A 25249-nucleotide genomic window follows, 5' to 3' on the forward strand; every position below is an offset into this window, starting at 1 on the left:
TATTTTTCAAAAAACCTCCGGATTTCCATGAAAATAGAAGTTTAATCAACTGAAACAATCTAAAATGCATTTTTCTGCATTGATTATCATATTTAGCATGTTTGGGATTATTTTAAAATGTTCTGAATTTTTTATGAATTTCCAATGTACAGCACCGCAAAAATTTTACTATTCGCAAAAAATAAAATTTTCGTCAATACTTAAATATTTTGGAAACTAATGATGGCAAAACAATTGGACAGGTGTAAAATGTATTTTAAAACACTTTTTTCATGAAAGTGTTGAAACTTTTTTGCCCCCCCCTCCTCCTCGACTTTGCTCAGAGTCGAGGGATATAAACTTCAAAAAATATTTGCAACGGCCTAACATATAAAAAAAAAATTAAAAATCGAAGGTCGATTAAAATTTCAACTTTTTCCAAAGAAAAATACATTGAATTTTTTTTTTCGAGTACCCCCCTCCCCCCCCCCAAGTTCAGATTTTTTTCTAAAAATTAGGGGGTAAATAAAACAACGACTGGCCAAAATTGAAATTTTAATTGAAACAATTGTTAAATCGATTGTTCACTTTTTGGAATAGATTGTATAACACTAATTTATGCATTTGTAATAAAAAATAGATTTTTTGATATTTAAACAAATTTTGAACAAAAAAGACGTCGAAGTTTTGGAAAATATATATTTTGATGAATTTATTGATATTTTGCAAATTTTTGGTTGTAGCATAACTGTTATAATGAATAAAGCATTTAAAGATACTTTTTAATTCGAAATTTCCATAATCTAACCAACCCCGCGAACCCGACCTTTTTTTCTGAAAAGCTCTAAAGTTGCAGGTTTTAAAATGTATGAAATTGAATAATTAAACTGAAACTGATAAAAATTTAACTATCTCCAGTTGTCAAATTACACATTTGTAAAATTTGTCACCATTCCCAGATGTAGTACTAGCATCACTTTTTACTGTCTAGGGAACACATGAAAAAGTTTCATCCACATAAAAAAATATAAAATTATCTAAAAAAACCCGATTGAATCCCACCTGGGGTGAGATAGAGCCTTTCTTACAAAACGAAGATAACGGCAGTTGAATTTTTTTCAAAGAAATAGCAAAATAAAGAATGGTCCATTAATGAATCAATTCAAAACTCAACATGATTTTTTCATAAAACTGAAAAGCGCTGGTTTTTGCCTCATTTGCCATGGCCGGGTGTAAGCTGTGCTCGCACACAAGCATTTTCGTTTTTTTTTTAAATCAGAACAAATTATTTGTGAGGCAGAGAATTAGCTCACAATTTTCGATGTTCGTAATGTTCTCTGCCTATCACTAAATTGTTCGTAATCTCTGAGTGTTTTTTGCACTTTTCAAAATATCAAGAATTAACGAGATTATTCGTTTTTGGATTACACAAAAAATACTTCTACCGAACAAAAACTATTTAAATGAAAAAAAAAACTTTTTACGAAGAATTTCAGATAGCTTACCAACATTTTCCAAAAATATGTTTAAATTTGATGAATCGTTTTAAAATTGAAACTGAAATAATGCTCAAATACTAAGAAATGATCAAAACAAGTCACTCAGCAGTGTTACTCTTTCAAAGGAATCGACCCTTTTCAAAGAGTTACTAAAGGTTGAATTTTTGAAAAATCTTTGTTGGTGAAAAACGTACCCCAAACATATATAGCTGCTACAAACACAGGTTTTGTTCTTGGAATGTGAGATTTTCAGCAAACGTATTTAAGATGTCTCCTACTCAAACCTTTAACAGAATTAAGTTTCACTAAAAAGACTGAGGAATTGCAAATTTCACCCCTACTAAAGGTAAGTTTTTGAATGATTTGGCAAAAAATAGCCACTCCAGCCGCAATAAATTTAATCATCGCAGCGAACAAAAAAGTATATTTCCAACACAGGCCAGACCCAGATATACCATAACACCGGTCATTGTATGCTAGCGATGCATAAAACGAACAGCGACCCAAGCAACGTAGCAGCATCTAGAAAAAGGAAAGAATCATCAAAACGGAACAAGTTAAAGAGCACTGCTAGTTGATTCCAAACAAACGCGGCTCGACTAACCTACAGCTTAGCCCTGATCTCCCTTAGGCTCTTTTTTTAATTTGCGAAAAAGTCATTTTGGGTGCCCAGGGGCTTCTTGAGGGGGCGCTTTATCTTTTTCAAGAAGGCGCAGCACAAATCGGCAACTTGGCAAATTTGCAAGATGCAAAGTTTCTCTTGGGCCCTGCTAAGGGCGCCAAATGGTTTAAGGAGGGCGACATTTTTCTAATCTAATCTAATCTAACACAAACGCAGCCATTCCGATGAAAGCATGCTGGAAAGTCTTGTGATTAGATTACGCCCCAAGCACTTTTCTTGTCAATATTAATAATTGCAGTACATCCGAGAACACCCGAAAATGTATTACAAAAACTAAAGCGGCCAGCCCTACTGCGTTGTGTTTGCCGCAGAGAGGATTCTGAGAACGGATCACATTTCACAGAATCTACAGGGAAGGAAGGATGCGTGGACATACCGTACCAAACGCTCCGAATCAGTTAGGTGTGGCGTGTTAGTGTAAATTTGGCAGATAATTATATTTTTAGGAAGGAAGTGGAACTGGGTAAATGTTAATTAGGGAATGGGAAAGAAGGTGAGGAGTAGGAGGGTTATTTAATTTATAGTATAATGTATAGTATAGTATAATGATAATCATTTAGTAATATAATCATCTAGTAAATAATTATGGAAAGCTCTCACCAAGAAACAGCAAATCTTCAAAAGACACAACCGGATGGTTTACCAATCGTCAGCTCCTAGGTTCTTCTCAAAAACAAGCCGATAGAAATACGTGGAAGTGTTTCTTTTGCTATGATCTTTCCTATGTTTATAGGACCCTTTTTTACTGAAAAAAAAATCTCTGGAAATATAAGAAATGAAGTTCTAAAAGCGAATGTTTAAAAAACAGAAAAAAAAAATCACCATTTTTGTCAAAAATATTTCTAATCTAATCTAATCTAATCTAATCTAACACAAACGCAGCCAGTCCGATGAAAGCATGCTGGAAAGTCTTGTGATTAGATTACGCCCCAAGCACTTTTCTTGTCAATATTAATAATTGCAGTACATCCGAGAACACCCGAAAATGTATTACAAAAATTAAAGCGGCCAGCCCTACTGCGTTGTGTTTACCGCAGAGAGGATTCTGAGAACGGATCACATTTCACAGAATCTACAGGGGAGGAAGGATGCGTGGACATACCGTACCAAACGCTCCGAATCAGTTAGGTGTGGTGTGTTAGTGTAAATTTGGCAGATTATTATATTTTTAGGGAGGAAGTGGAACTGGGTAAATGGGAATTGGGGAATGGGAAAGAAGGTGAGGGGTAGGAGGGTTATTTAATTTATAGTATAACAATATAAGGGAATATAATCATCTAGTAAATAATTATGGAAAGCTCTCACCAAGAAACAGCAAATCTTCAAGAGGCACAACCGGATGGTTTACCAATCGTCAGCTCCTAGGTTTTTCTCAAGAGACAAGCCGATAGAAATACGTGTAAGTGTTACTTTTACTATAATCTTTCCTATGTTTATAGGATCCTTTTTAACCGAAAAAAAATCTCTAGATATATAAGAAATGAAGTTTATGATAGCGAATGCCTATAAAACAGAAAAAAATTAACACCATTTTTGTCAAAAATAATTGTTTTAAAAAACGAAGTAAGCCATGATAACAAAAACCGTTTGCTGGTTTTTGCAAATGTCAAACATTTAAATTCCAAATAATGAAAAGAAACCTTGATTTTTTCTCAAAATGGAATTCTCTCACCGGGATTTGGGTACACGGTCCTTATCAACGACCGCAACGAAGATTTCCCAAGATTTTCTTGCCATTTGCGCGATTGTGACTCCAACCCAGCTTAGTGACGACTACCCGTAAAAGCAGCAGATCAGCAACGTCACCTGGTTCTGCCAAATCCACACAAGGAATCGAAACCCGGATATATCCACCATCTCCACCTTTTCCACTGCCACTCACAAGATCCTCCAGAACTAGCCGATAAGACTTTGATAGAAATCCTCAGAAGACTCCTCAGAAAAAAAAGAAACGCGAAAAAAAGCGGATCGAAAATTCAAACCAACCGGTCGCGATCATAGCTTACCTTGATCTCTCGGTTTAAGGAGGGCGACATTTTTGTTAAAGAACTTGTTAGTCGACGACTAACCTCGACTAACCTACAGCTCAGCCCTGCCCGCGATGTGCGTTGTCACTGGCGCATGGGAAGCTTGGACGCTCACCAGAAATTCGTTCACTCAGAGCAAAACAAAAAAGAAATGCAAAAGAATGAGCATGGGGCTTCAGAACGGATAGCTGCTTGCGTCTAGTTTGCGTTCACAGAAGCTTAGCATAGATAATCATGATAGGCGATGTGTGATGAACGAGCAATCGATAAAGCAACTTGCACTAAAAGGGAGTAATCTAGTATCAAAACTCTATACGCGCCAGCATCACGCGCCAGCATTTCTCGCGTCTGCATGTGAAGCTCAACTTGACAACGTTAATCGGTCGTCCAAAAAATGTGTAGTTCAATACAATTACTCAACTTATAAAATACTACACTGTAGTATAGTAACCATCAATACAATTCAGATTCATTTTCTGAAACATTGCCTTAATTAATCATTTCAAACAAAATTTGACTATTTCTTCGTTCAAATATTTTGACGTATTAGTAAATTTAAATTTTGGTAAAAAGAATAAAATTACCTCCACATAAAATTGACAGTTTGTTGACTGTTGTAAAATTTTATTGATTTAAAAAACGTGATGCTTTTGTTACAAGTTGTTTTACCAAATATAAAACGCATTCTTCAATATTTGAACAGTTAACTATTTTCCTCATAAAATTAATAGTCCAACCTCTCCTATACCGAAAAGAAGACGAAAAATCTAACAACAATGGCCAACTTTAACAACAAAAAACCTCCCTTGAACCAAGCCACCATCGAGCTTTTTTGTGTACCTTCAGCCAAAAAGAAAATGTCTCCAACCAAAGAAGATGATGATGATGCTGTCGTCGGCCATCCAAAACCGGTCCCCACTGATAGTAGCTTTTCCTCGGCCAAGGACGACCGATTCCTCATTTCAAATATTTTCCTGTCCTTTTTTCCCGACGACCCAAGCACCACCACCATCATCATCGTCAATGCCGGTGCCGCCAGATTACCGGGGAATTATCGTTAGATAGGATAAAATGGAAGAAGCTCTCTTTACCGGCTGACCATCCGCACTCCCTCCACCCCAAAGAAGGTAATCTTAAACGATTTGCCTTGTGTGTGTGCGATTTGGGGCTAAATTTAATTTTGGGCTTTACCGTGGGCCGCCCCCCACCAGATGAAAGGTGGCCAATCAGACCCACTAAAGGAAAGTGCTTTTTGTGAGCTTTCGGCTCAAAAATGAGCCTTTTGGGAGCGAGAAAAAGGGAGAAAAAACGCTGAACATTGCGAGTTGTAATTCTTGGATCCATTAGCCGAAGGTGATTCCGGCGCCATTTTCCGACCTTAAAAACTCTTCTGGGAAACTTTAAACGGAAAATCAATTGAGTAATTTGTCGAATTCAATTAACTCTCCGCAAACCAGCGGCTAATTGAATCAGGACGAAAAGTTTCTCCATCATGCTACCTGGAGGGGGTCTGTAATTAAGTTTTCTTCGGGGAGGATCAATCAGTATCGAGTATTGAGTAAAGTTTTGGTTTGTTTTTTTTTTTTTTCTCTCTCCCTCTACTTGCAGAGTTTCTTCACGGGACGATAAAACACATCGACATGTCACGCACCTTCATTCACAACGTGGACGACGAAACGTTTCAGGGGCTGAGGCTGGAGTCGCTGAAGCTGGTGGACAACAAGATACAGGACATCTCGGAGCGGAGTTTTAAGTAAGTGTCATAGAATATCGTTTTTTTCTGAATATAATAATTTGAACTAGAAACGATTCAATCCCATGTCGCAGTTTGATCATTCCGTTGACATTGATGGCCATAAAAGAGGTGCTTCTCTACCTACCTTGCATTGACCAAATGACGGTGTCCCTTTCGGAGACCATCATCAATCCTGGTGACTGACCACCAAACCAGTCAGTCAGTAGCAGTCTTGATCAAACTAGACGACGAAACGAGAAAAAATAAGAAAAACTCAATTTCCCCTCCACACACTCAACAGCTTCTGACCAGTGAAATTTAGCACCGCTAACCTGGCGACACACACATACGCACCTGAGAAAGTCCACGGCCACACATACAGTCGCAATTTCAATTTATCATCACACCTTGGGTGGCAAGTAAAGCCCTTTCCTTGCCAGGTTGTGGTCGTCATCAATCATGTGTTCACGAAAGCAAGTTCTGGAAGTTTTCTTTACTTTCAGTTGAATGTGTGAGGTTGTTTGGAGGGAAAGTTTATGGGACTTTTTTTATTCGCCGAGCATGTGGTAAACAACGAGTTTTCTTAAATTTTCCTATGATGGCGAACAGCAATAGGGAATGTTCTTTGAATCTAAAATTATAAAGAAATGATTATCTCAGCTGCTTTTCCTCTCTAAATGTTTATAAAAAATCTTAACATAAATATTTTTCTATACAGTTTAACCAAAGAGTGCTGTCTGCCCCTGATCGCATAAATGTTTCATATGCATTTTCATCGATTTCGAGTTATTGATGCAGTTTGTTTCAAAATGGTGTGCTCTTTCAAAAGAATGGCGTCTCGGGCGTCGCGAGACGCGACGCATATCTTTTTTGCTGGGGCCGGTTTTTCGAAAAAATGCCAAACTTTGAAGGTCTGTACCGAGCTCCAGGGTGCTCCAAACTTCAATGTTTTATATACCAAAAGATGCCAGTGATGTTTTTGGTAAAAGCTTCAGTGGCCAAAATGCCTCAAAAGGTGTCATTTATGAAAAAAAATCTTTTTTTACGGGTTAAATCCCATTTAAAATTGAAGGGCGGAGCGCCAGCTCCTGTTACGTCCAATCGAGCTCATATTTGGGATTTGGGCTCAGTATGCCCACCGGAACAAACCCCTGAATGCCAGCCAAAAAGTCATTTTTGTTACACTCTAATATATATTATAAGATTTTTTTTGCTTAAAAGTAATGGTTTTGTTGTATTTCTAAATAAATCAATATTGTTAGACAAGATAGAAAAAAAATATTTACAATTTTGAGAGATTAAAAGCTATCATAACATAAGGCTGGGAAAAATATTATTATTAAACTTAATTTGTAGTCCAAATTTGTGCGATTCATAAGCAAAATCGAGTGTCCTGAATTCGAAGCAAACGTGTCCGGATTTTGAATCAGCTTTTGTCAGTTTTCGGGATTTGAAGCAGAACAAGTCATTTTAATTTTAAAATTCTGTTGAAAAAGTGTTATAAAAGATTTATTTTGCATGCATTCTCTTTAAATTGATTTTTTACTACATTTTGACGATATTTCTGCATTTCCAACTAATTACATGATTTTTGGTAGCTATAACAAAAAATATATAGTACTAAGTCTCCGCATTTCGAACCAATCAACTGTTCAACCAATTTTATATTTTTGCTCTGTGAATTTAATATTATTGTGACCACATTTTATGAAAAACATACTCAATTTGATGCATGGTTTTTGTATTTCGATTAAAATGTGTAAATCAAATTAGTTCAACAATATTAAATTAGCGATTTTTTGAATAGTTTGAAAGGATTTCATATTATTTAATGATTTTTGCTATATCACAGTAGAGAATAGTGTCGAACCGGTAGTAAACAGCATTTTTATTAAAAACAAGCCTTACCCGTCAAACTTCGTTTTGCCTTTTTTTTTTCGTTTGTTGACGTTTTTAACTTTTTTGCTTCTTCAGCCTCCTGTGATCTAAATTTGATTTTACGTAACTTTTCCCATACAATCTGCAGATTTTCCGGAATCGGTTCCAGAGTGGCCAAAGTTGTAACTTTTTGGCGTAAGAACCTTCCTTGGGCTTATACGAACCCAACGCAACAAAAAGCATCTCGATCCGACGCTCCGTACTGAAGTGATTCGCGTTCGAACAAAACCGTCGAAATTTTTTATATATATAGATGTATAATTTTATTGAAATTGATTTCTTTATTTACAAATGTGTCTTAATAGTCCAAAAACCTTTAAAAAAATTAACCAATATCATATTCAATTCACAAATTACGGATGGCCGTCTTGTCCCCAAATGACTTATAAAAAAACATTTTTTGCCCATAGCTCCTCGCATTTTATAAACTTTTTCGAGGGACATAAACTATTTAAAGAAAGGAATATATAATGTTACCAAAAATTCTTATGTTGTAATTCATGAAAAATATATTTATCCAATTTAAAGTTAAAAAATAATTTATTTATTTTGAGCTATTTTTAATACTATTTCAAATAATAGGTTTGGCATAGGTGACTCCATATGCATTATTTAGCATTCTGTGCAACAATGCACAGAATGGCCAACCAAACAAAACGTGTTTGTTATTGTTTACACTGCATGCTCTCGTTTTTGTTTATTCAAGGTCAAACATTAAAACGCGTTTTTCTCGGAAAATCAAAAAGTAACATGCGACAGTTAGCACAACAGCGTCGAAATGCAATTAAATTAAATCAGTATTAGTTCTTTTATTTTCAATTCATTTCCAAAACAGTGTTTCCAAAAAAAATAAGAGAATGTATGCTGCCGCTAGATGGGTCGCTCCAGCTTCAGCATAACCAGGATCGAAAAAAAGTCGCTAAAAATATGTTTTTTTTTTAAAGGGGATGAAAGTCATCGAAATAAAAATGGTGTGTAGTATTTGAACGAACTCATAAAAGTTTAAATTTGAGCTCATACTACCTCATGACATTTTTACCAATCTGTGATTACCGATGACTGCTTCAATCAATGTCACCCCAGTTTACGGTACCAACCTTCCCCGTAATTCGACCAAACCATGCTAAGCTCCTGGAAAGAATCGAACCGAGAATAAAGAGGCATCTCTGTTTGCATCGAAATTGGTTCGTATTTGTATTTCCTGCCACAACACACAACGCCCCGCCGAATTGTTTCCCTTTTGCGTTCAATTGCTTCGAACAACTGTACCCACCCAAAATTTCCCAAAGAAAAGCCACTGCCATCACCGTTTGCCGTTGGAAAAGCAAACAGAGGCAGTACAATGCACTGCTGTCTGGCATTGCCAAATACCAGCAGCAGTTGTGTTTTCTCTTCGTTTACATTCACACCGACCATTCAGCAATATTCTGGTGGCTGGCGGAGGGAAATTTTCACCAACGAAAAAAGAAAAGCACTCGCTCTCAAAAACTTTGTGCAATTGTAAGTCGAACAAACACACACACACCCACACTTACATCCACATTCGCAAACTGTTTCCATTGGCTGCATTATGTATGCCATCATATCTATTCATGGTTTTTATGCAAATTTAAATTGTATTTTAAATCTTCTTTTATTTGATCTTCTCTTTTTCTCCCTTTTGGTTGATGCTGGTCGGCGTGTGTCTGTGGGAAAATTATTGTTCTAGGCCTCAACACACACACACACACGCTCATACAAAAACCCCCAGCCCTAAGGGAAAGGATGAAAGCTTTTCCCGTGTGGGTTTCCCCTCTGAGTTCTGGGCCGGGGAGGGATCAACCGGTTGACATTGTGGCCACTTTTTTGTATTTCCCAGCCCCGGAAGGCTATTCTTTTTCGCTGCTCCCATGGCTTTGAGCGAAGGGCGGAATTGTGTTTGTTTATGCATGGGTGTTGTGAATTGGCTGCTGCTACTGGCACTGTCGGTGGGGGGAGAGCCAATTTTCTCCCATTTGTCTCGGTGAATTGGCCGTAAATTGACAATTTCGGGAATAAATTGAGGGGCGATTCAGGGGGGTTCAAGGTTGTGGGAGCTGATGTTGATTGGCATTTTTGCATCATCAAAACGTCTAAAAGTTTTATGAAATCAGTTTGTTTGACTTTAAACACTTTATTCGTCACGATGTCATTCTAAGTAGCAGAAGGTTCAGGGATAAAGTCTCAATCAGTTCCTTCGATTTAATATTCTGAACTCTTAGAAAAATATTTTCAGAAATGTTCACTAATGGTCACTTTTTTATAATTGATGAGAGTTCGACTGTTGTTATTATTTTGAGTTTGATCGGCTACTCTGTAATAAGTCCTCTTCTATGTGTTTCTAACAATAAATTATTAATTAATAATTCCCCCTGAAGAAGACGCCAATCAGCGCCGAAACGTCGGACACAGCATAAACAGCGTTTCACTTTGCCCAGACTGAGTAGCCGATCAAACTCAAAAAAAAGGTCACTTTTTTAAAAATCGAAAAACTGCAAATGAGCAATTCTCTACGAAATCGGTCTTTTTTCTTCAATTTTAATTTTTGTATTTTTTAATCCGACTGAAACTTTTTTGGTGCCTTCGGTATGCCCAAAGAAGCCATTTTGCATCATTAGTTTGTCCATATAATTTTCCATACAAATTTGGCAGCTGTCCATACAAAAATGATATGTAAAAATTAAAAAATCTGTACCTTTTGAAGGAATTTTTTGATCGATTTGGTGTCTTCGGCAAAGTTGTAGGTATGGATATGGACTACACTGAAAAAAAATGATACACTGTAAAAAAAATTTGGTGATTTTTTATTTAACTTTTTGTCACAAAAACTTGATTTGCAAAAAAACACTATTTTTAATTTTTTTTATTTTTTGATATGTTTTAGAGGACATAAAATGCCAACTTTTCAGAAGTTTCCAGAATGGGCAAAAAATCTTTGACCGAGTTATGAATTTTTGAATCAATACAGATTTTTTTCAAAAAATCGAAATATTGTTTACAAAAATTTTTCAACTTCATTTTTCGATGTAAAATCGAATTTGCAATCAAAAAGTACTTTAGTGAAATTTTGATAAAATGCACCGTTTTCAAGTTATAACCATTATTAGGTAACTTTTTTAAAAATAGTCGCAGTTTTTCATTTTTTTAAATTAGTGCCCATGTTTGCCCACCTTTGAAAAAAATATTTTTGAAAAGCTGAGAAAATTCTCTATATTTTGCTTTATTGAACTTTGTTGATACGACCCATAGTTGCTGAGATATTGCCATGCAAAGGTTAAAAAACAGGAAAATTGATGTTTTCTAAGTCTCACCCAAACAACCCACCATTTTCTAATGTCGATATCTCAGCAACTACAAATCCGATTCAAAATGTTAAAATATGAAACATTCGTGAAATTTTCCGATCTTTTCGAAAAAAATACTTTCAAAAATTTAAAATCAAGACTAACATTTCAAACGGGCCAAACATTCAATATTACGCCCGTTTGAAATGTTAGTCTTGATTTTAAATTTTTGAAAATATTTTTTTCGAAAAGATCGGAAAATTTCACGAATGTTTCATGTTTTAACATTGTGAATCGGATTTATAGTTGCTGAGATATCGACATTAGAAAATGGTGGGTTGTTTAGGTAAGACTTAGAAAACATCAATTTTCCTGTTTTTTAACCTTTGCATGGCAATATCTCAGCAACTATGGGTCGTATCAACAAAGTTCAATAAAGCAAAATATAGAGAATTTTCTCAGCTTTTCAAAAATATTTTTTTCAAAGGTGGGCAAACATGGGCACTAATTTAAAAAAATGAAAAACTGCGACTATTTTTAAAAAAGTTACCTAAAAATGGTTATAACTTGAAAACGGTGCATTTTATCAAAAATTCACTAAAGTACTTTTTGATTGCAAATTCGATTTTACATCGAAAAATGAAGTTGAAAAATTTTTGCGACCAATATTTCGATTTTTCGAAAAAATCTGTATTGATTCAAAAAATCATAACTCGGTCAAAGATTTTTTGCCCATTCTGGAAACTTCTGAAAAGTTGGCATTTTATGTCCTCTAAAACATATCAAAAAATAAAAAAAATTAAAAATAGTGTTTTTTTGCAAATCAAGTTTTTGTGACAAAAAGTTAATTAAAAAATCACCAAAAAATTTTTTACCGTGTATCATTTTTTTTCAGTGTAGTCCATATCCATACCTACAACTTTGCCGAAGACACCAAATCGATCAAAAAATTCCTTCAAAAGATACAGATTTTTGAATTTTCACATATCATTTTTGTATGGACAGCTGCCAAATTTGTATGGAAAATTATATGGACAAACTAATGATGCAAAATGGCTTCTTTGGGCATACCGAAGGCACCAAAAAAATTTCAGCCGGATTAAAAAATACAAAAAAAATCGAATGACCGAAATCTCAGAGAACTGCTCAAATAACTTTCGGTAGCTACATCTTGCAATGGGGCACTTTATCAAAAAAATCTGTAAACTGCCCATGTTCGCATAAATGTCCCAAATGCAAAAACAGCAAGCTGAGAAAAATGCATTTGAAGTTTGTCCCATGCATAAGGCTACGTGAAAAGTTTTCGCGAAAAAACTGAATTTCCTCCTGATTTCTAGAACAAAGTACTGAATTTTGTATGCTTTTCTGAAAAAGCACACGATATTGAACCAAACTGCATCAATACCTCAAAAGCGATGAAAATGCATATGGGACATTTATTCGATCAGGGGCAGTAAAGTACTTTTCGATTGCAAATTCAATTTGACACAAAAAATAGGTAAAGAAAAATTATGTAAGAGTTAGATTTTTTTTTTCCAAAAATCAATATTTTTTGAAAAATTCATAACTCGGCATCAGCATTTTTGACCTTGTTTCTCTATGGCTCAAAAGTTGCGAGTTTTTGTTCCATAAAACAAATTAAATTTTGAGAAATTGAGTTTTTAAAAAAAAAAGTAAATTAAAAAATCGCAAAAAAAAATTTCCGTGTACCTATTTTTTCTGAATATATCTCAACAAAACCTACAACTTTGCCAAAGATTAGAAAATTCATTCAAAAGTTACAGATTTTTGAATATTTACGTACCATTTTTGTACGGACAGCTGCCAAAATTGTATGGAGACTTTTATGGGTGAACCAATGACACAAAATGGCTTTTTTGGTCATAGGAAAGGCCCCGACAAAGTTTGAGCCAAACTAAAAAATGCAAATAAAATTTCGGTTTTGGTAGAGAATTGCTCTTATTTAATTTGCATTTATCTTGTTTAGTTTATGTTTGTTTTTGGTAGTTTTTTGCCTATTCTACCACCTCGTTTTATTACATTTTGCCTATCTAATTTATTCATGTTTTTACAGTCACTTTTTCTATTTTTATCATTTGAATTGTAAAAAATACGTAGATGCACAGTCTGGGACATTACAAAAAATTACTGCATACTTCTTTTTATTTAAAATATAGAAAATGTTAGTAAAAAACAGCCAGATTTGACCCCTAAAAAATTACATTTTTAAAAACAGTGGCAAAGTCACATAAAACAAATAAAACTTCCAACCTTAGATTTTTTTTTTAAATTCGAAGAGATCTTCTTTCCTGTGATTTAAAGATCAAAAATTGGTATAAAAATGGATTTTTGGCGTTTTTTTAAATCGAATCCCGTCTAGAGAGGTTGTAGATGGTTGGAAAAGTTGGATTTCTAAAACATTTAGATAGTTTATTTCTGTTTTAATAACAACCTTTTCTAATTTTTTGTAATATTTTTGTGAGTTTTCCATCCTTTCAAATATAATATCTTAAAATTTTTATTTTATGTTCAGAAACAACCAATTCTTGATACTTTTGAAATATTTTGTAAGTTTTTTGTTTTATTTATGACCAAAACATGGGTACACAATTTTTGTGACTTTTTCCATTCTTTCAAACAGAAAGAGTTCCAAAAAAGAACAAAAGTCTTGCTTCTTAAATATTTTGGCAAGTTTTCTTTTTTTAAATCTATCTAAGAAAGTCACATTTGTTTCTTTAGTAAAATCAGGCTTATTATTTTTTTGTTTCCAGGTTAAATCCTCTTTTCCCCCACTTTCATAAAAGTCTTCCAAAAACGGGGTGCAATTTTTTCCAGAAGACCTCTAAATTTTAATAAATACTGAATTGAACTAGTGATCACCGTTTAAAAACACCTATTCTATGCTGTTTTTCAATAGATCAGAATAGATCAAATTGGCTGAAATTTGGGTTGAAAACGCTCAGCAAATATCCCGTGTGCATGGTGAAGCCCGACTTAAAAAAATGCGAAAATTATAAAAATAAAAAACCGACAAATTTTCTATGAAGAACCTTAACATATTATTATCTTTTTAAAAACCATCGCTGTTATCTTTTAGAACTTGCGAGAACATTTTGCGTGATGTTTAATAAGCCAACTCTAAAAATCATTTGTATTAAAATGAATCACATTCATCCTGCAATAGTTTCACTAAGAGACCATAAATACATAACGTGGACACGTTTTTTTTTTTATTTCAGACCTCCCCATTTATTTAAATTATTTTTATTGTGAATGTGCTTGAAAACAATCGAATTAAAATAATTGCATGTCAATTATATTTTTGCTGCTCGTCCTCTTATCTGATTGTAAATTCTGTCCAAAGCATTCAAGCTTTCAAAAGCAAACCATCACATCATGAATATTCAAAATCCAGAGAAAGCCACAAAAGTCGTTCGAAATTTGAACTGCCGAAACCAGTGTTTTCAAAAATCGCTACGATGAAAGCCGAAAGGAATCCCAATTTGAAGTTGTTTAAAATTTCCATCGAAGCCATACAAGAAAAAAAAAACCGCCTGGACCGACAGCATCCTCCAGAGACAAATGATAAAATGCCCTTCGCTGGGCGAGCCGTCCTTTTCAGCTCAACAACACATTCGTCGAAACAAGAACCGGGCCTGGTTGGTGGTCCAAATATGCATTCCAGGGAGGTTCATTCAGCAATCTGCTGTTGTTGGTTGGAATTTTCGGCGAAAGTCGCCGGCTCCACTGCACTGGTGGCCATTATCAGTCCTCCGTGGTGTCCTGTAACGAAGCAGGGCTAATAATTTATTGTGCCACGGTCCGTGGCCACTTCTGGGCATGTTCACCTGCCCGGACAGGACGATAAATTTCGCGATTGAAGTGAAATATTAATGAATTTATCCGTGTGTGTGGGACGAAGTTGAGAAGAGTGGATGCAAAAGTGATGCAAATTTTAGAACTCTAGAATTTTTGAAACCGTGCACGTGCAGTTACCGTACTCCAGGCAGGTGGAGCAAAAATTTGTCATTGCATCCTCTGACAAATGGATTTTTGCAGTCGTAAAATGGACTACGAGAGTGACCTGTATAAAAGCAAGCATTGCATGAAAAAGCTTTTACGAGGAAGACTTATTTTTTAATAAAGGTCCTCAAAAGTTAAATCTTTGACTGTTATTTGATCAACTAATAAGAATAATTTAAGTGTCTTCAACTTTCATTGTTATACAATGTAAGTTTATCAGTCCTGCACCTGTCTGCTGAAAATAGAACCCCAACGTAATCCCTCATCGACGGACGTTTCGTGCGGATCATCCCGATGAAAAGCAAACAAAACGAGATTAAGTCTAATCTCATCAATCTGAAGCTGAGGCACGAGGAGAAATTGGAGGCCTTCGCCAGGTGGAATCCCCTTCTTGAACGAGACGACGATGGTGTCCAGGAGATTCTGCAGAAGACGTCGTTGCCTCCTTGGCTCTTCGGGGGCCACTCGAGTGGCCCCAGGGTTTTCCTCGGAGAAGACGACTCCTCTGCTCGTTTTCTCATCATCTCAGTCTCTGCTCATCATTTCCATTTAACTTGTGTATAAGAAACACTGTGCCAGCCAGTGTGAATTTCTCGAACCTTTCGAAACACAATGGATGGATAAATGAGATTGAATAGACAATCATCGGATGTCATAGCTCGACTGCAGCAGCTTGTCCTTCTTCTGGGGAACTATTAATTATGGAGTATTGATTCTATTAATGGGTTCTTGCTAAGTGCACTTTGCCCTGGGCGCACAATGAGGGGTTTTAACTTGCTTGTTGGTTCAACTTTCAATTCAGTTTGTATTCTAGTGAAATAAAAGATTTGTTGGAGAAAAGATTTGGGTTGACTCCACAGTTTTATTTTGGACTATTTTTTTTCTTTCAAAAATTATTAATATTGAAAAAAGTATAATTTTCATTGATGAATTACTTTATCAGAAATGTTCATAACTTCAACGTCATTTTTGTTTAGATTTAATTAAATTTAAATCTAGTTAATGATCAAAAAAATTGCAGCAAATTAATGGCATTCGACACATTTAGCGGCATTCAACCCAACGAGATAGTTAATGAATACTTGCGGTTAATTAATTTGTGGTTTTGCACACCTACCAGCCTGACCCGCATCGGTCAGTGGTTATCCTGACGGTGGTCTACCACACCAGTAACCAAAGATTCCCCAACCGACCGACGTCCAAAGAGGTTAAATTGCTTTCAACTTTCGCCAAAAAAGCTCACCCACTTGCGCTAACAAGGAAGCCAAAATGTGAAGCCAGCGAAACTTTCAACCCCCATGGGCAATCCATCCATCCTTTTTGCCGCACAGGATGATGATGTCCTTGTAATTGTCTGTTTCTTCCTGGAAGTTGCTTTCCCCCACCGAACTAAACGGAAACGAAGCCAAGTTACGTCTTCTTCTGCATCTTTTGATCTCGGAAGCCCCTCACTTGTCAAGAAACAAATTTGATTTGTTCAAAATTCCCCAAATTGCTTTTCAATGACCTTGCACAAAAAAAATCAAAACTTTTCCTGGGCTAAACATTGTTTGGATTCTTTGTCGAGGGGAGCAACCCCATGTTGGGAAGAGGGGAGTAAGTTTGGAATGAAACTTTTGACCTTTCTGACTTCTGCCGAGGGTAGAGACATGGTGGATGATTGGTCTGACATGTTGGCAGAGATTTCATTAATTGATTGTATGGCGAGTTTGAAAAAAAAAAACAAAAAAGTACACTTAAAATGATATCAATGAAAAACTAATTTAGAAATGGAATACTCGCAGCAAACTCGAGAGCAATGACTTTTTATGGCTGTCAGAATTCATTTGATTCTGTCCGAAGAAATTATATTGAGCTCTGATTAAAATTGAATGTGTAGTTTCAAGGATATAATATTCAAAAAAGATCAACGCAAAAGTTTTGCGTCCATTCGCGGGCTACGTAGAACATAAGAAGGCAAACATCCATCGTCATTTTGTAAATTTTGAATAGTTCCATCAATTTGCTTATAAGATTAAAAAAAAAGCGATACTTTAACCACCTCTGTGATTGGTGCCTTGCTCCTTGCGCATGAATACATGCAGCTTTTTATGACAACAAAAGCTTACTTACGTTGCTGCCATAAAAAATCTTTGGCTAACGAGCTTTTTGCTAATGATTCTTCAAATTTCCAACAGGTAAATTTGAAGAATCATCTAAAAAAGCACTACGGTGAAAGATCCTGCCTACGTCATCAGCCGGAACTTTTACAATTTTCACCCTTTTTTTGTATCTACAAAAGTCTTATTTATAGCATAACTTTTTTGCAATACTTCACTAAATTTCATAATTTATAGCTAGTGACTTATGGGACTCCAAGACCGATCGAATGAGACCAAAACGGTTAAAATCGGTTCAGCCACTGCCGAGGTAATCGAGTGCAATTACTTTGATCAACATCCAACCACACACACAGAAATTTGCTCAGAAAATGATTCTGAGTCGATATGTATACGTGAAGGTTTTTCGAGTGATTTTAAAACCTTTTCTTAGTCAGAAAGGCAAAAATGCATCCGATTAGAAAATAACGCATTTTGTTTAGAAGTTATTCCTGAATCTCCTTTTTTCATCAACATTACGAAAATCGAAAGATCGGCAAGTCGTCAAGTCGAAGCTTGAACGCCGTATCTTGAGAAGGGATTTTCTGATCGACTTGGTGTCTTCAGCAACAATGTAGGTTCTGTTTAGGGCTTTTCAGAAAAAAAATATTTATTGTTGACTTTGTATCCCAAGAATTGATTTTGCAAACTTTATATTGTAAGATTTTTTCATTTTTTGGAATGTTTTAGCTATCAAAAAAGTGCTTTTTTTTAGCTATAGGGTATGGTGGACGATTGTTTTTCGTAATGTAAATAATTAAAAAAAAGTGAATTGTGAAGTACAGAAAACTTTTCCTAAACAAACAATAATCATTTTTTTATGTAATATTGAGTTTTAAAACAAAAAGTACTTTTTTAAGTGAAGTAAAAATTATTTAAGGCTCAAATTTTCAGAAAAAAAACTCGTTGAAGTTTTTAAGTGTTTATCCTTGTATATATTAGAACTTAAAAAATCTTTTTTTTTTTGTTTGAGACATTTTTGATTCTCTGACTCAGATTGATAGAAAAATCTATCATTCCATTATTTCTGCGCCAAAATATCCTAGAGTATAGTGACCGTCACTATAGTATATGAGTTCTCGTTGTTATCTCTTGATTGCCAGCAAGAGCATTCTCTTTCTATCACCCCTTCTCTTTTCCTCGTTCAAGCACACTCGCCAAAGATTCTTTTGTTTTCTCAAAAACCCGCAATGATAGAACGCGAGAGAGGGATTGGGAACGGACCATGCATTACAAAACTGCGTTGGCATATTTTGCTTTGTGGCGGTTTTTGTGGCAACGATCTGTTGAGCAGGGATGATTGTGATTGCGGGAATGAGAGAGTAAAAGACAACGTCACACGGAATTGTGATACGAGATAGAGACTGGCAATTCTTTTTTGACGGAACGAAGGACAGTGAAAATTGGGAGATGTGGTGTCGGACATGATAATTGAAGTCGCTGAGAACTGAAAGTTTGATATTTTTTCAACCCAGCTATGATAGCTGAGAATCCTTTCAAAGAATTAAAATTACGAAAAATCAATTTTCAATCGATGATATCTTGAAAACTATTAATCCAATTCTAAATGAAAAAAAAAACACATTTTTAAATGGCGACTTAAATTTCTAAAGGGCCATATAATTTTAATGTTTGTCAAATTCGATTTAATGTTATGATGCCTATTTCTTGAGACTCCAAATCAATTAAAAAATCCATGGTTAAGATTTTTGAACATTTTCAAAGTACTTTTCTTTGAACAGTCCCTAAATTTGAATGAAGACTTAAATGGAGAAACCATTGAGGAAAAATGACTTATTTTGAGCTAAGGAATCGATGAACAAAGTTTGAACCAAATTAAATTTAATGTATCCACTTAAGGGCAGAATTGACCATCTTTTTACTGAATTATCAAAAAAAAAAAAAAAAAACCAAATGCATGAGATTCGATGAGACGAGCTTTACAAATCACGTTCAATGCAACGTTAGTGGGTAATTCTCCGCTAACTCACACAGCAGTTGCCCCGACCCCTCTTCGATTTGCGTGAAACTTTGTCCTAAGGGGTAACTTTTGTCCCTGATCACGAATCCGAGGTCCGTTTTTTGATATTTCGTGACGGAGGGGCGGTACGACCCCTTCCATTTTTGAACATGCGAAAAAAGACGTGTTTTTCAATAATTTGCAGCCTGAAACGGTGATGAGATAGAAATTTAGTGTCAAAGGGACTTTTATGTAAAATTAGACGCCCGATTTGATGACGTACTCAGAATTCCGAAAAAGAAACGTTTTTTTCATCCAAAAAAAAACAATAAAAAAGTTTTAAAAACTCTGCCATTTTCCGTTACTTGACTGTAATATTTTTTGAAGCATGTCATTTTTAGGGAAATTTAATGTACTTTTCGAATCTACATTGACCCAAAAGGGTCATTTTTTCATTTAGAACAAATTTTTCATTTTAAGATTTCGTGTTTTTTCTAACTTTGCAGGGTTATTTTTTAGAGTGCAATAAAGTTCTACAAAGTTGTAGAACAGACAATTTTAAAAATGTTGATATATAAACATAAGGGGTTTGCTCATAAACATCACGAGTTATCGCGATTTTACGAAAAAAAGTTTTTAAAAAGTTTCTTTTGCGTTTCTCTTTGTTTCGTCGCCCGTGTCTGTCGTGTGTAACAATAAACGGCCATGATCGATGACGACCAACTTTTTCAACACTTTTTTTCGTGAAATTGCGATAACTCTTGATGTTCATAATTTTTTTGTAATTGTCTGCTCTACAACTTTGTAGAACATTACAACACTCTAAAAAGTTGGCAGGGTTAAAAAAAACACGAAATTTTAAAATGAAAAATTTTGTTCTAAACGAAAAAATGACCCTTCTGGGTCAATGTAGATTTGAAAAGTACATTAAATTTCCCTTAAAATGACATGTTCCAAAAAAAAATTACAGCTGAGTAGCGGAAAATGGCAGAGTTTTTAAAATTTGTTGTGTTTTTTTTTCGATGAAATATAAGTTTTTTTGGTATTCTGAGTACGCCATCAAATCGGGCGTCTAATTTTACATAAAAGTCCCTTTGACACCAAATGTCTATCTCATCACCGTTTCAGGCTGCAAATTATTGAAAAACGCCTCTTTTTTCACATGCTCAAAAATTAAAGGGGTCGTACCGCTCCTCCGTCACGAGATATCAAAAAACGGACCTCGGATTCGTGATCAGGGACAAAAGTTTACCCTTAGGACAAAGTTTCACGCAAATCGAAGAGGGGTCGGGGCAACTTTTCTCGATTTCGTGTGAGTTGGTAGAGAATTACCCTGGTCGAATTTGCTACTATTGTGATGTCAATTTGTAATAATAGAATTTTTATTCAACTTTTCTTGTTAGGTGACTTTTTTATAAAAGTGAACAAATTTCATGGAAACTATGTTGAAAGGTCCTTTGAGTAATTTCTTTTCACTTATATCAGTATAAACCATTCACAAACCTCTAAAAGGTACCGTCAGTGGGGGTGACATAGAACATAAAACGACACACCTCTCATAATTTCTAAAAAAACAAAAACAACCTAAATGATGTCGAAAAACTTTTAAGGTTGCATTGTTCCAAGATATTTCACCATTTTTTTTTCTTAATATATGGTGGAATTTGATAAACTTTACCTTAGAAGCCAATCGTTTGAAGATTGACCCAAGCTCACCTCTTAAAGGAGATGTCATTGGGTCAAATGAAACTAAAATGATGCTCAAACACAATGCTAGAGTCAAAACAAGTCATTCGATTGTGTTACTTGTTCTAGGGAATCGTATTGACATGCCAAAATATTGAAAGGGGAGATTTTTTTTAAACAGGTAAGACAGCTTCCAAAATGACAGGATTTGTACTGGGAACGTGATTTTTTCTGCATGTTGTTTTCTTAAGTTGCCCCCTACAAAACACTTTAAACAGAATAAAGTTTCATTGAGAAGAACAGGCAAAATTCGTAAAAAATCACTTTTACCCAATCTCAGGCCAATGTTGCCCTACGACGTTATCTTGGCACTATTTCCACTTCCAAAAATGGTCAATGTACACAATTTACAATATACAAATTTTTTATCATACCCTTGTGGTGAAATTTATTTCTGGACAGACTTGAAAGGTAAGCGGATTATATTTTATGATCCATACCTTTTAGAAGGCTTGCTCTAATTTGCTTAAATCCAATGCTTTAATCTGTTTCCAAGTATTTGAAGCGTTGAGGCCAAAATAAGTTTATCGATCGAGCGTCATCGAGTAATTAAAATTCACTGCAGTAACTCCAATTTGCACCCCAATTACGACACTGTAATCAGGTGATTATTTTCTCCCCCTGGCAAAGCCTCAGCCTCATTTTGTTTCCCCAAATACCCATCTCCTCCCCTCTTTCAACCCCGAAATACAACAAAAGGACGCCACACAAATCCTGAAAATGGGCAAAAATCCATCACCGTTGATTGCCAGTCTCACAAAGAGTGGGAGAGCAGGGGGTGGTAGGACGTCCCAGAACAAGGCGATCTAATTTATTTGAATCCGTTCCGGAGCGACGGAGCCAACAAAATACCGCAAAATCAGAGCTAATGCAGCGCAAACCATAGACAAACTTCTCCCATCAATTTTCCCGGGATGGCTTGGAAAAGTGCACTTTTCCTTCCATCCTACACCGGTGGGGGCGCACGTCTTGGAAGGAGATGCGCCCAGATATCGAATCTATTCACCTAGTGGGAGTCTTTGGATTTGGTTTTTTTTTTTGTGTAAAGATATTTCATGTAGTTTAAAAAAAATAAGTTTTGCACATTGAACTATGCTACTTCGCAATTTTCGTAATTTAATAAGAGAAATTATTGCCAAAATCTGTTACACAAAAAAGTGAACTTTTCCAGTGTCTCCTCTCACTCTGACACTGGTTTTGTTCAACTTTCAATTTATTTTTCACTACCCTCCCCAAACTCTGTTCCACTAACTTAGTTCCCGAGCTAGTGTAGAACTACCAAGTGACCAGCAAAAAAAAAAATCGTTGGCGGCGAAGGCTTTCGCGCCCACAATCGTAACTCTATTGTGAGGAGCAGGAGGAACTCCGCTTCTTGGCCTGATTCCATGTTTCCGATTGTGTACAATTTCTTGGAAAGCGACTGTGTGCACTATTTTAAAAGTGTATGTCGTCTCCATTGGAGTGAGAGCAGAAAAAAAGAAATGGGTGGAAAAGCTTCGAAAAGGGAGGCCATCCGAAAGAAAAGGCATAAATCTTATCGTGTAGTCCGGGCTAGGCAATCCAAAGTTGCTTTTCAATTGTAAAGCAATAAAGATGTTCAATATCCAGATTTGCTTCGTGTTTGGTACAGGACAGGGGCTGATGTGTGTTGTTTATCGGTACTGAAGTTATTTGTTCAAAACATTGAGCTGAAATAAAACTTTATTTAAAATTTCATGCATGATTCTCAAAAAACTGCAATTGGTTTTCTATCTGACTCCCACAGCAAAAGATGGCGAAACAATTTAAGAATTTTCGCTTTCGAAAGCTGCATTCCGACGCGCTGAATTGCGAAATCCAATGCCACCACTCCACCAGCAGAAGCTTTCTGCGATTTTCTCAACGGAAAGCACCCTTCAAATTCCTGCCAAAGTCGAGCCAAAGCGCACACGCCCCTCGGGACTTGCGAGAGCTTTTTAATTAATTATCGCAATTAAATTGTGCCGTGCCGTGCCCCCGTCGATCGGTGCAAGCAAGCCAGTGAACTCTCGATGTTTATTGTCGTGGAAGTGATTGTAGGAGGGAGAAAAGTCGGATGAAAACTTTTTCATTGGACACGGCCGCCGGCACAGGAGGAATTTATTTGAACTTTGGTTGGCCAGAAAGAGGCGATCCAAGTTCGTTTGAAACGGTCTGTCTGTTGGAGAGAGAGTGAGACTACTTCTCACCACTGGAATCGTCAAACCGCATGCACACACGCAATTGGAAGCTTTCTTTCGGTTCATTGAATTCTATTATGTGAATACCAAGCAAAAACCACGGATTTTCACCAATTTCCCGGACACTAGTGGGTTTGTTCACAGTGGAATTAATCGAATCGAAATTTCGAAATTTTGTCCATTTGCCTGTAGAGAAAATCAATATTTATTAAAAAAAAAAATGCGAATACAATGAATTTAAAGTAATAATTGACAAATTTAAGATTGATCGGTTCAAAAATAGTTTTAAAATTGAATGGGAAATTATTTTTTTTAACGAATTGAACAACCTGTACAACTTATCGGAAAAGTATTCCAACGATAAACTTAAAGCAGTGTTGGAAAGCTCGCGCTCCCACGAGAAAATAATCTCTCTCTCAAGTTCTTGCCACGAGATGATGAGACGCGAGCTGACGGGAGCAACTTGCCGATTGCCTGTGCTCTCCTCCACTCTCAGTAACGCTCGCGAACGTTCTAGCTCACGAGCCAGAATTGAAGAAGAGAAGATTGGAAAGGAAGAGGGCAAGCGCGGAGAGAAAAGTACAACAAGCTCTCTTTCTCGCTCGCGAATGCGTTCTTCTCGCATGAATTCCATTACTGACTTGAAAAAAGATCTGGAACTAATGTTTGGTAAATAAAAATCAATATTTGGCTTTTAAGTTACATTAAAAAAAATCAAATTATTCGCTCTACAGTATTGCCTTGGCGTTCTCGATTGCGAGATTCCTACTCGAGACTAGGTGTCCGAAGGTTTGATTGTTGAGGCAATAACAAACCTCTTTTTAGATTCCATTAATTTCTTCATATCTTATGATAGTGTTGACAGATGGTCAAATTAAATGACTCATGTTAATTAATACCGAATATTTGTTAGACGAAATGTGACGAAAATACAAATATACAAATTACTTTGAGGCAATACTGTAGAGCGAATAATTTGATTTTTTGTAATGGAATTTAAAAAGCCACACTATCACTATCATCTTCTCGATTTCATTGGTAGGTTTTCAAACACGCACGAAGCAAAATGTTCATCGTTCGGTCAAAACGTTCATCGTCTGTGTAAAACGAATGAGAATTGAGAGAAAAATTACCATTTCCGGTCTCTTTTCGCTCAATTCTCTCCCATTTATCATCGAATTCCTTCATTTTCTTGACATTCGCGTCCTACTTCCTACTCCCTGATTCCTGTTTGTGTCATTTTCCATGCATTTGAGTTCATCGCTCATCAATTTGAGTTCATTGTAAGTGCTCGTTTGAAAACTTACCAATGAAATCGAGAATAAGATATGAAGAAATCAGTTCCAGAACTTCCTTCAAGTCAGTGATGGAATTCGAGCGAGGAGAACGAAAGCATTACTCACTCGCGAGCGAAAAAGAGAACTAGTACTTTCCTCTCCTCGCTTGCGCTCTTCCTACCCGCTCTTCTCTTCTTCAATTCTGGTTCGTGAGCTAAATCGTTAGCGAGCGTTGCTGAGAGCGGAGAAGAGCACGTGCAATCGGCGAGTTGCTCTCGAAGATTTTTTTCTCGCGGGAGCGCGAGATTTCCAATACTGCTTCAAGTTTATCGTTGGAATATTTTTACGATGAGTCGTACAGTTCGTTTATTTTGTTAAAAAAGTTTCTCTTATTCAAAGAAAAATTTTATTTTTTGGAAAAGGTTTTTGCCAACCCAGTCCTTAACTAAGACAAATCTAGCTTTCGAGGAAAGTCCTTCACGCTAAATGGTGCTCGGTGAACTTATCTCTTAAAAAAATGGGTCTCATCACCACGCGACAAAAAATCTCAAGTTTAGGCTGTGTGATCAATTTTTTTTTTAAATTAAATGCAGTAAATTTCAGAGGCCACAGATTTTTTTTTCCAGTATTATTCTTAAAAATTTTAACATATAACGTTTTAATTTGCAAATGATTGGTACATTCTAGGGCTAGTGAGTTGGATTCTGAGCAGAAATCGATAGAGTCGAGTTTTTTTAGGACATGA

General features: G+C 35.9%; 1 protein-coding gene across 1 annotated transcript in view; it reads left to right on the top strand.

The window, feature by feature from the left end:
• LOC120416879 (chaoptin) overlaps nucleotides 1-25249 on the top strand; it is a 187973-nt gene that overhangs the window by 125116 nt on the left and 37608 nt on the right. The window contains exon 2 of the mRNA XM_039578773.2: nucleotides 5796-5940. Within this exon, the coding sequence (XP_039434707.1) occupies nucleotides 5796-5940 (145 nt within the window). The remainder of the gene's footprint in view (nucleotides 1-5795; nucleotides 5941-25249) is intronic.

This window comes from Culex pipiens, chromosome 2, assembly GCF_016801865.2.
Source record: "Culex pipiens pallens isolate TS chromosome 2, TS_CPP_V2, whole genome shotgun sequence".
NCBI classification, from domain to species: Eukaryota; Metazoa; Arthropoda; class Insecta; order Diptera; family Culicidae; genus Culex; species Culex pipiens.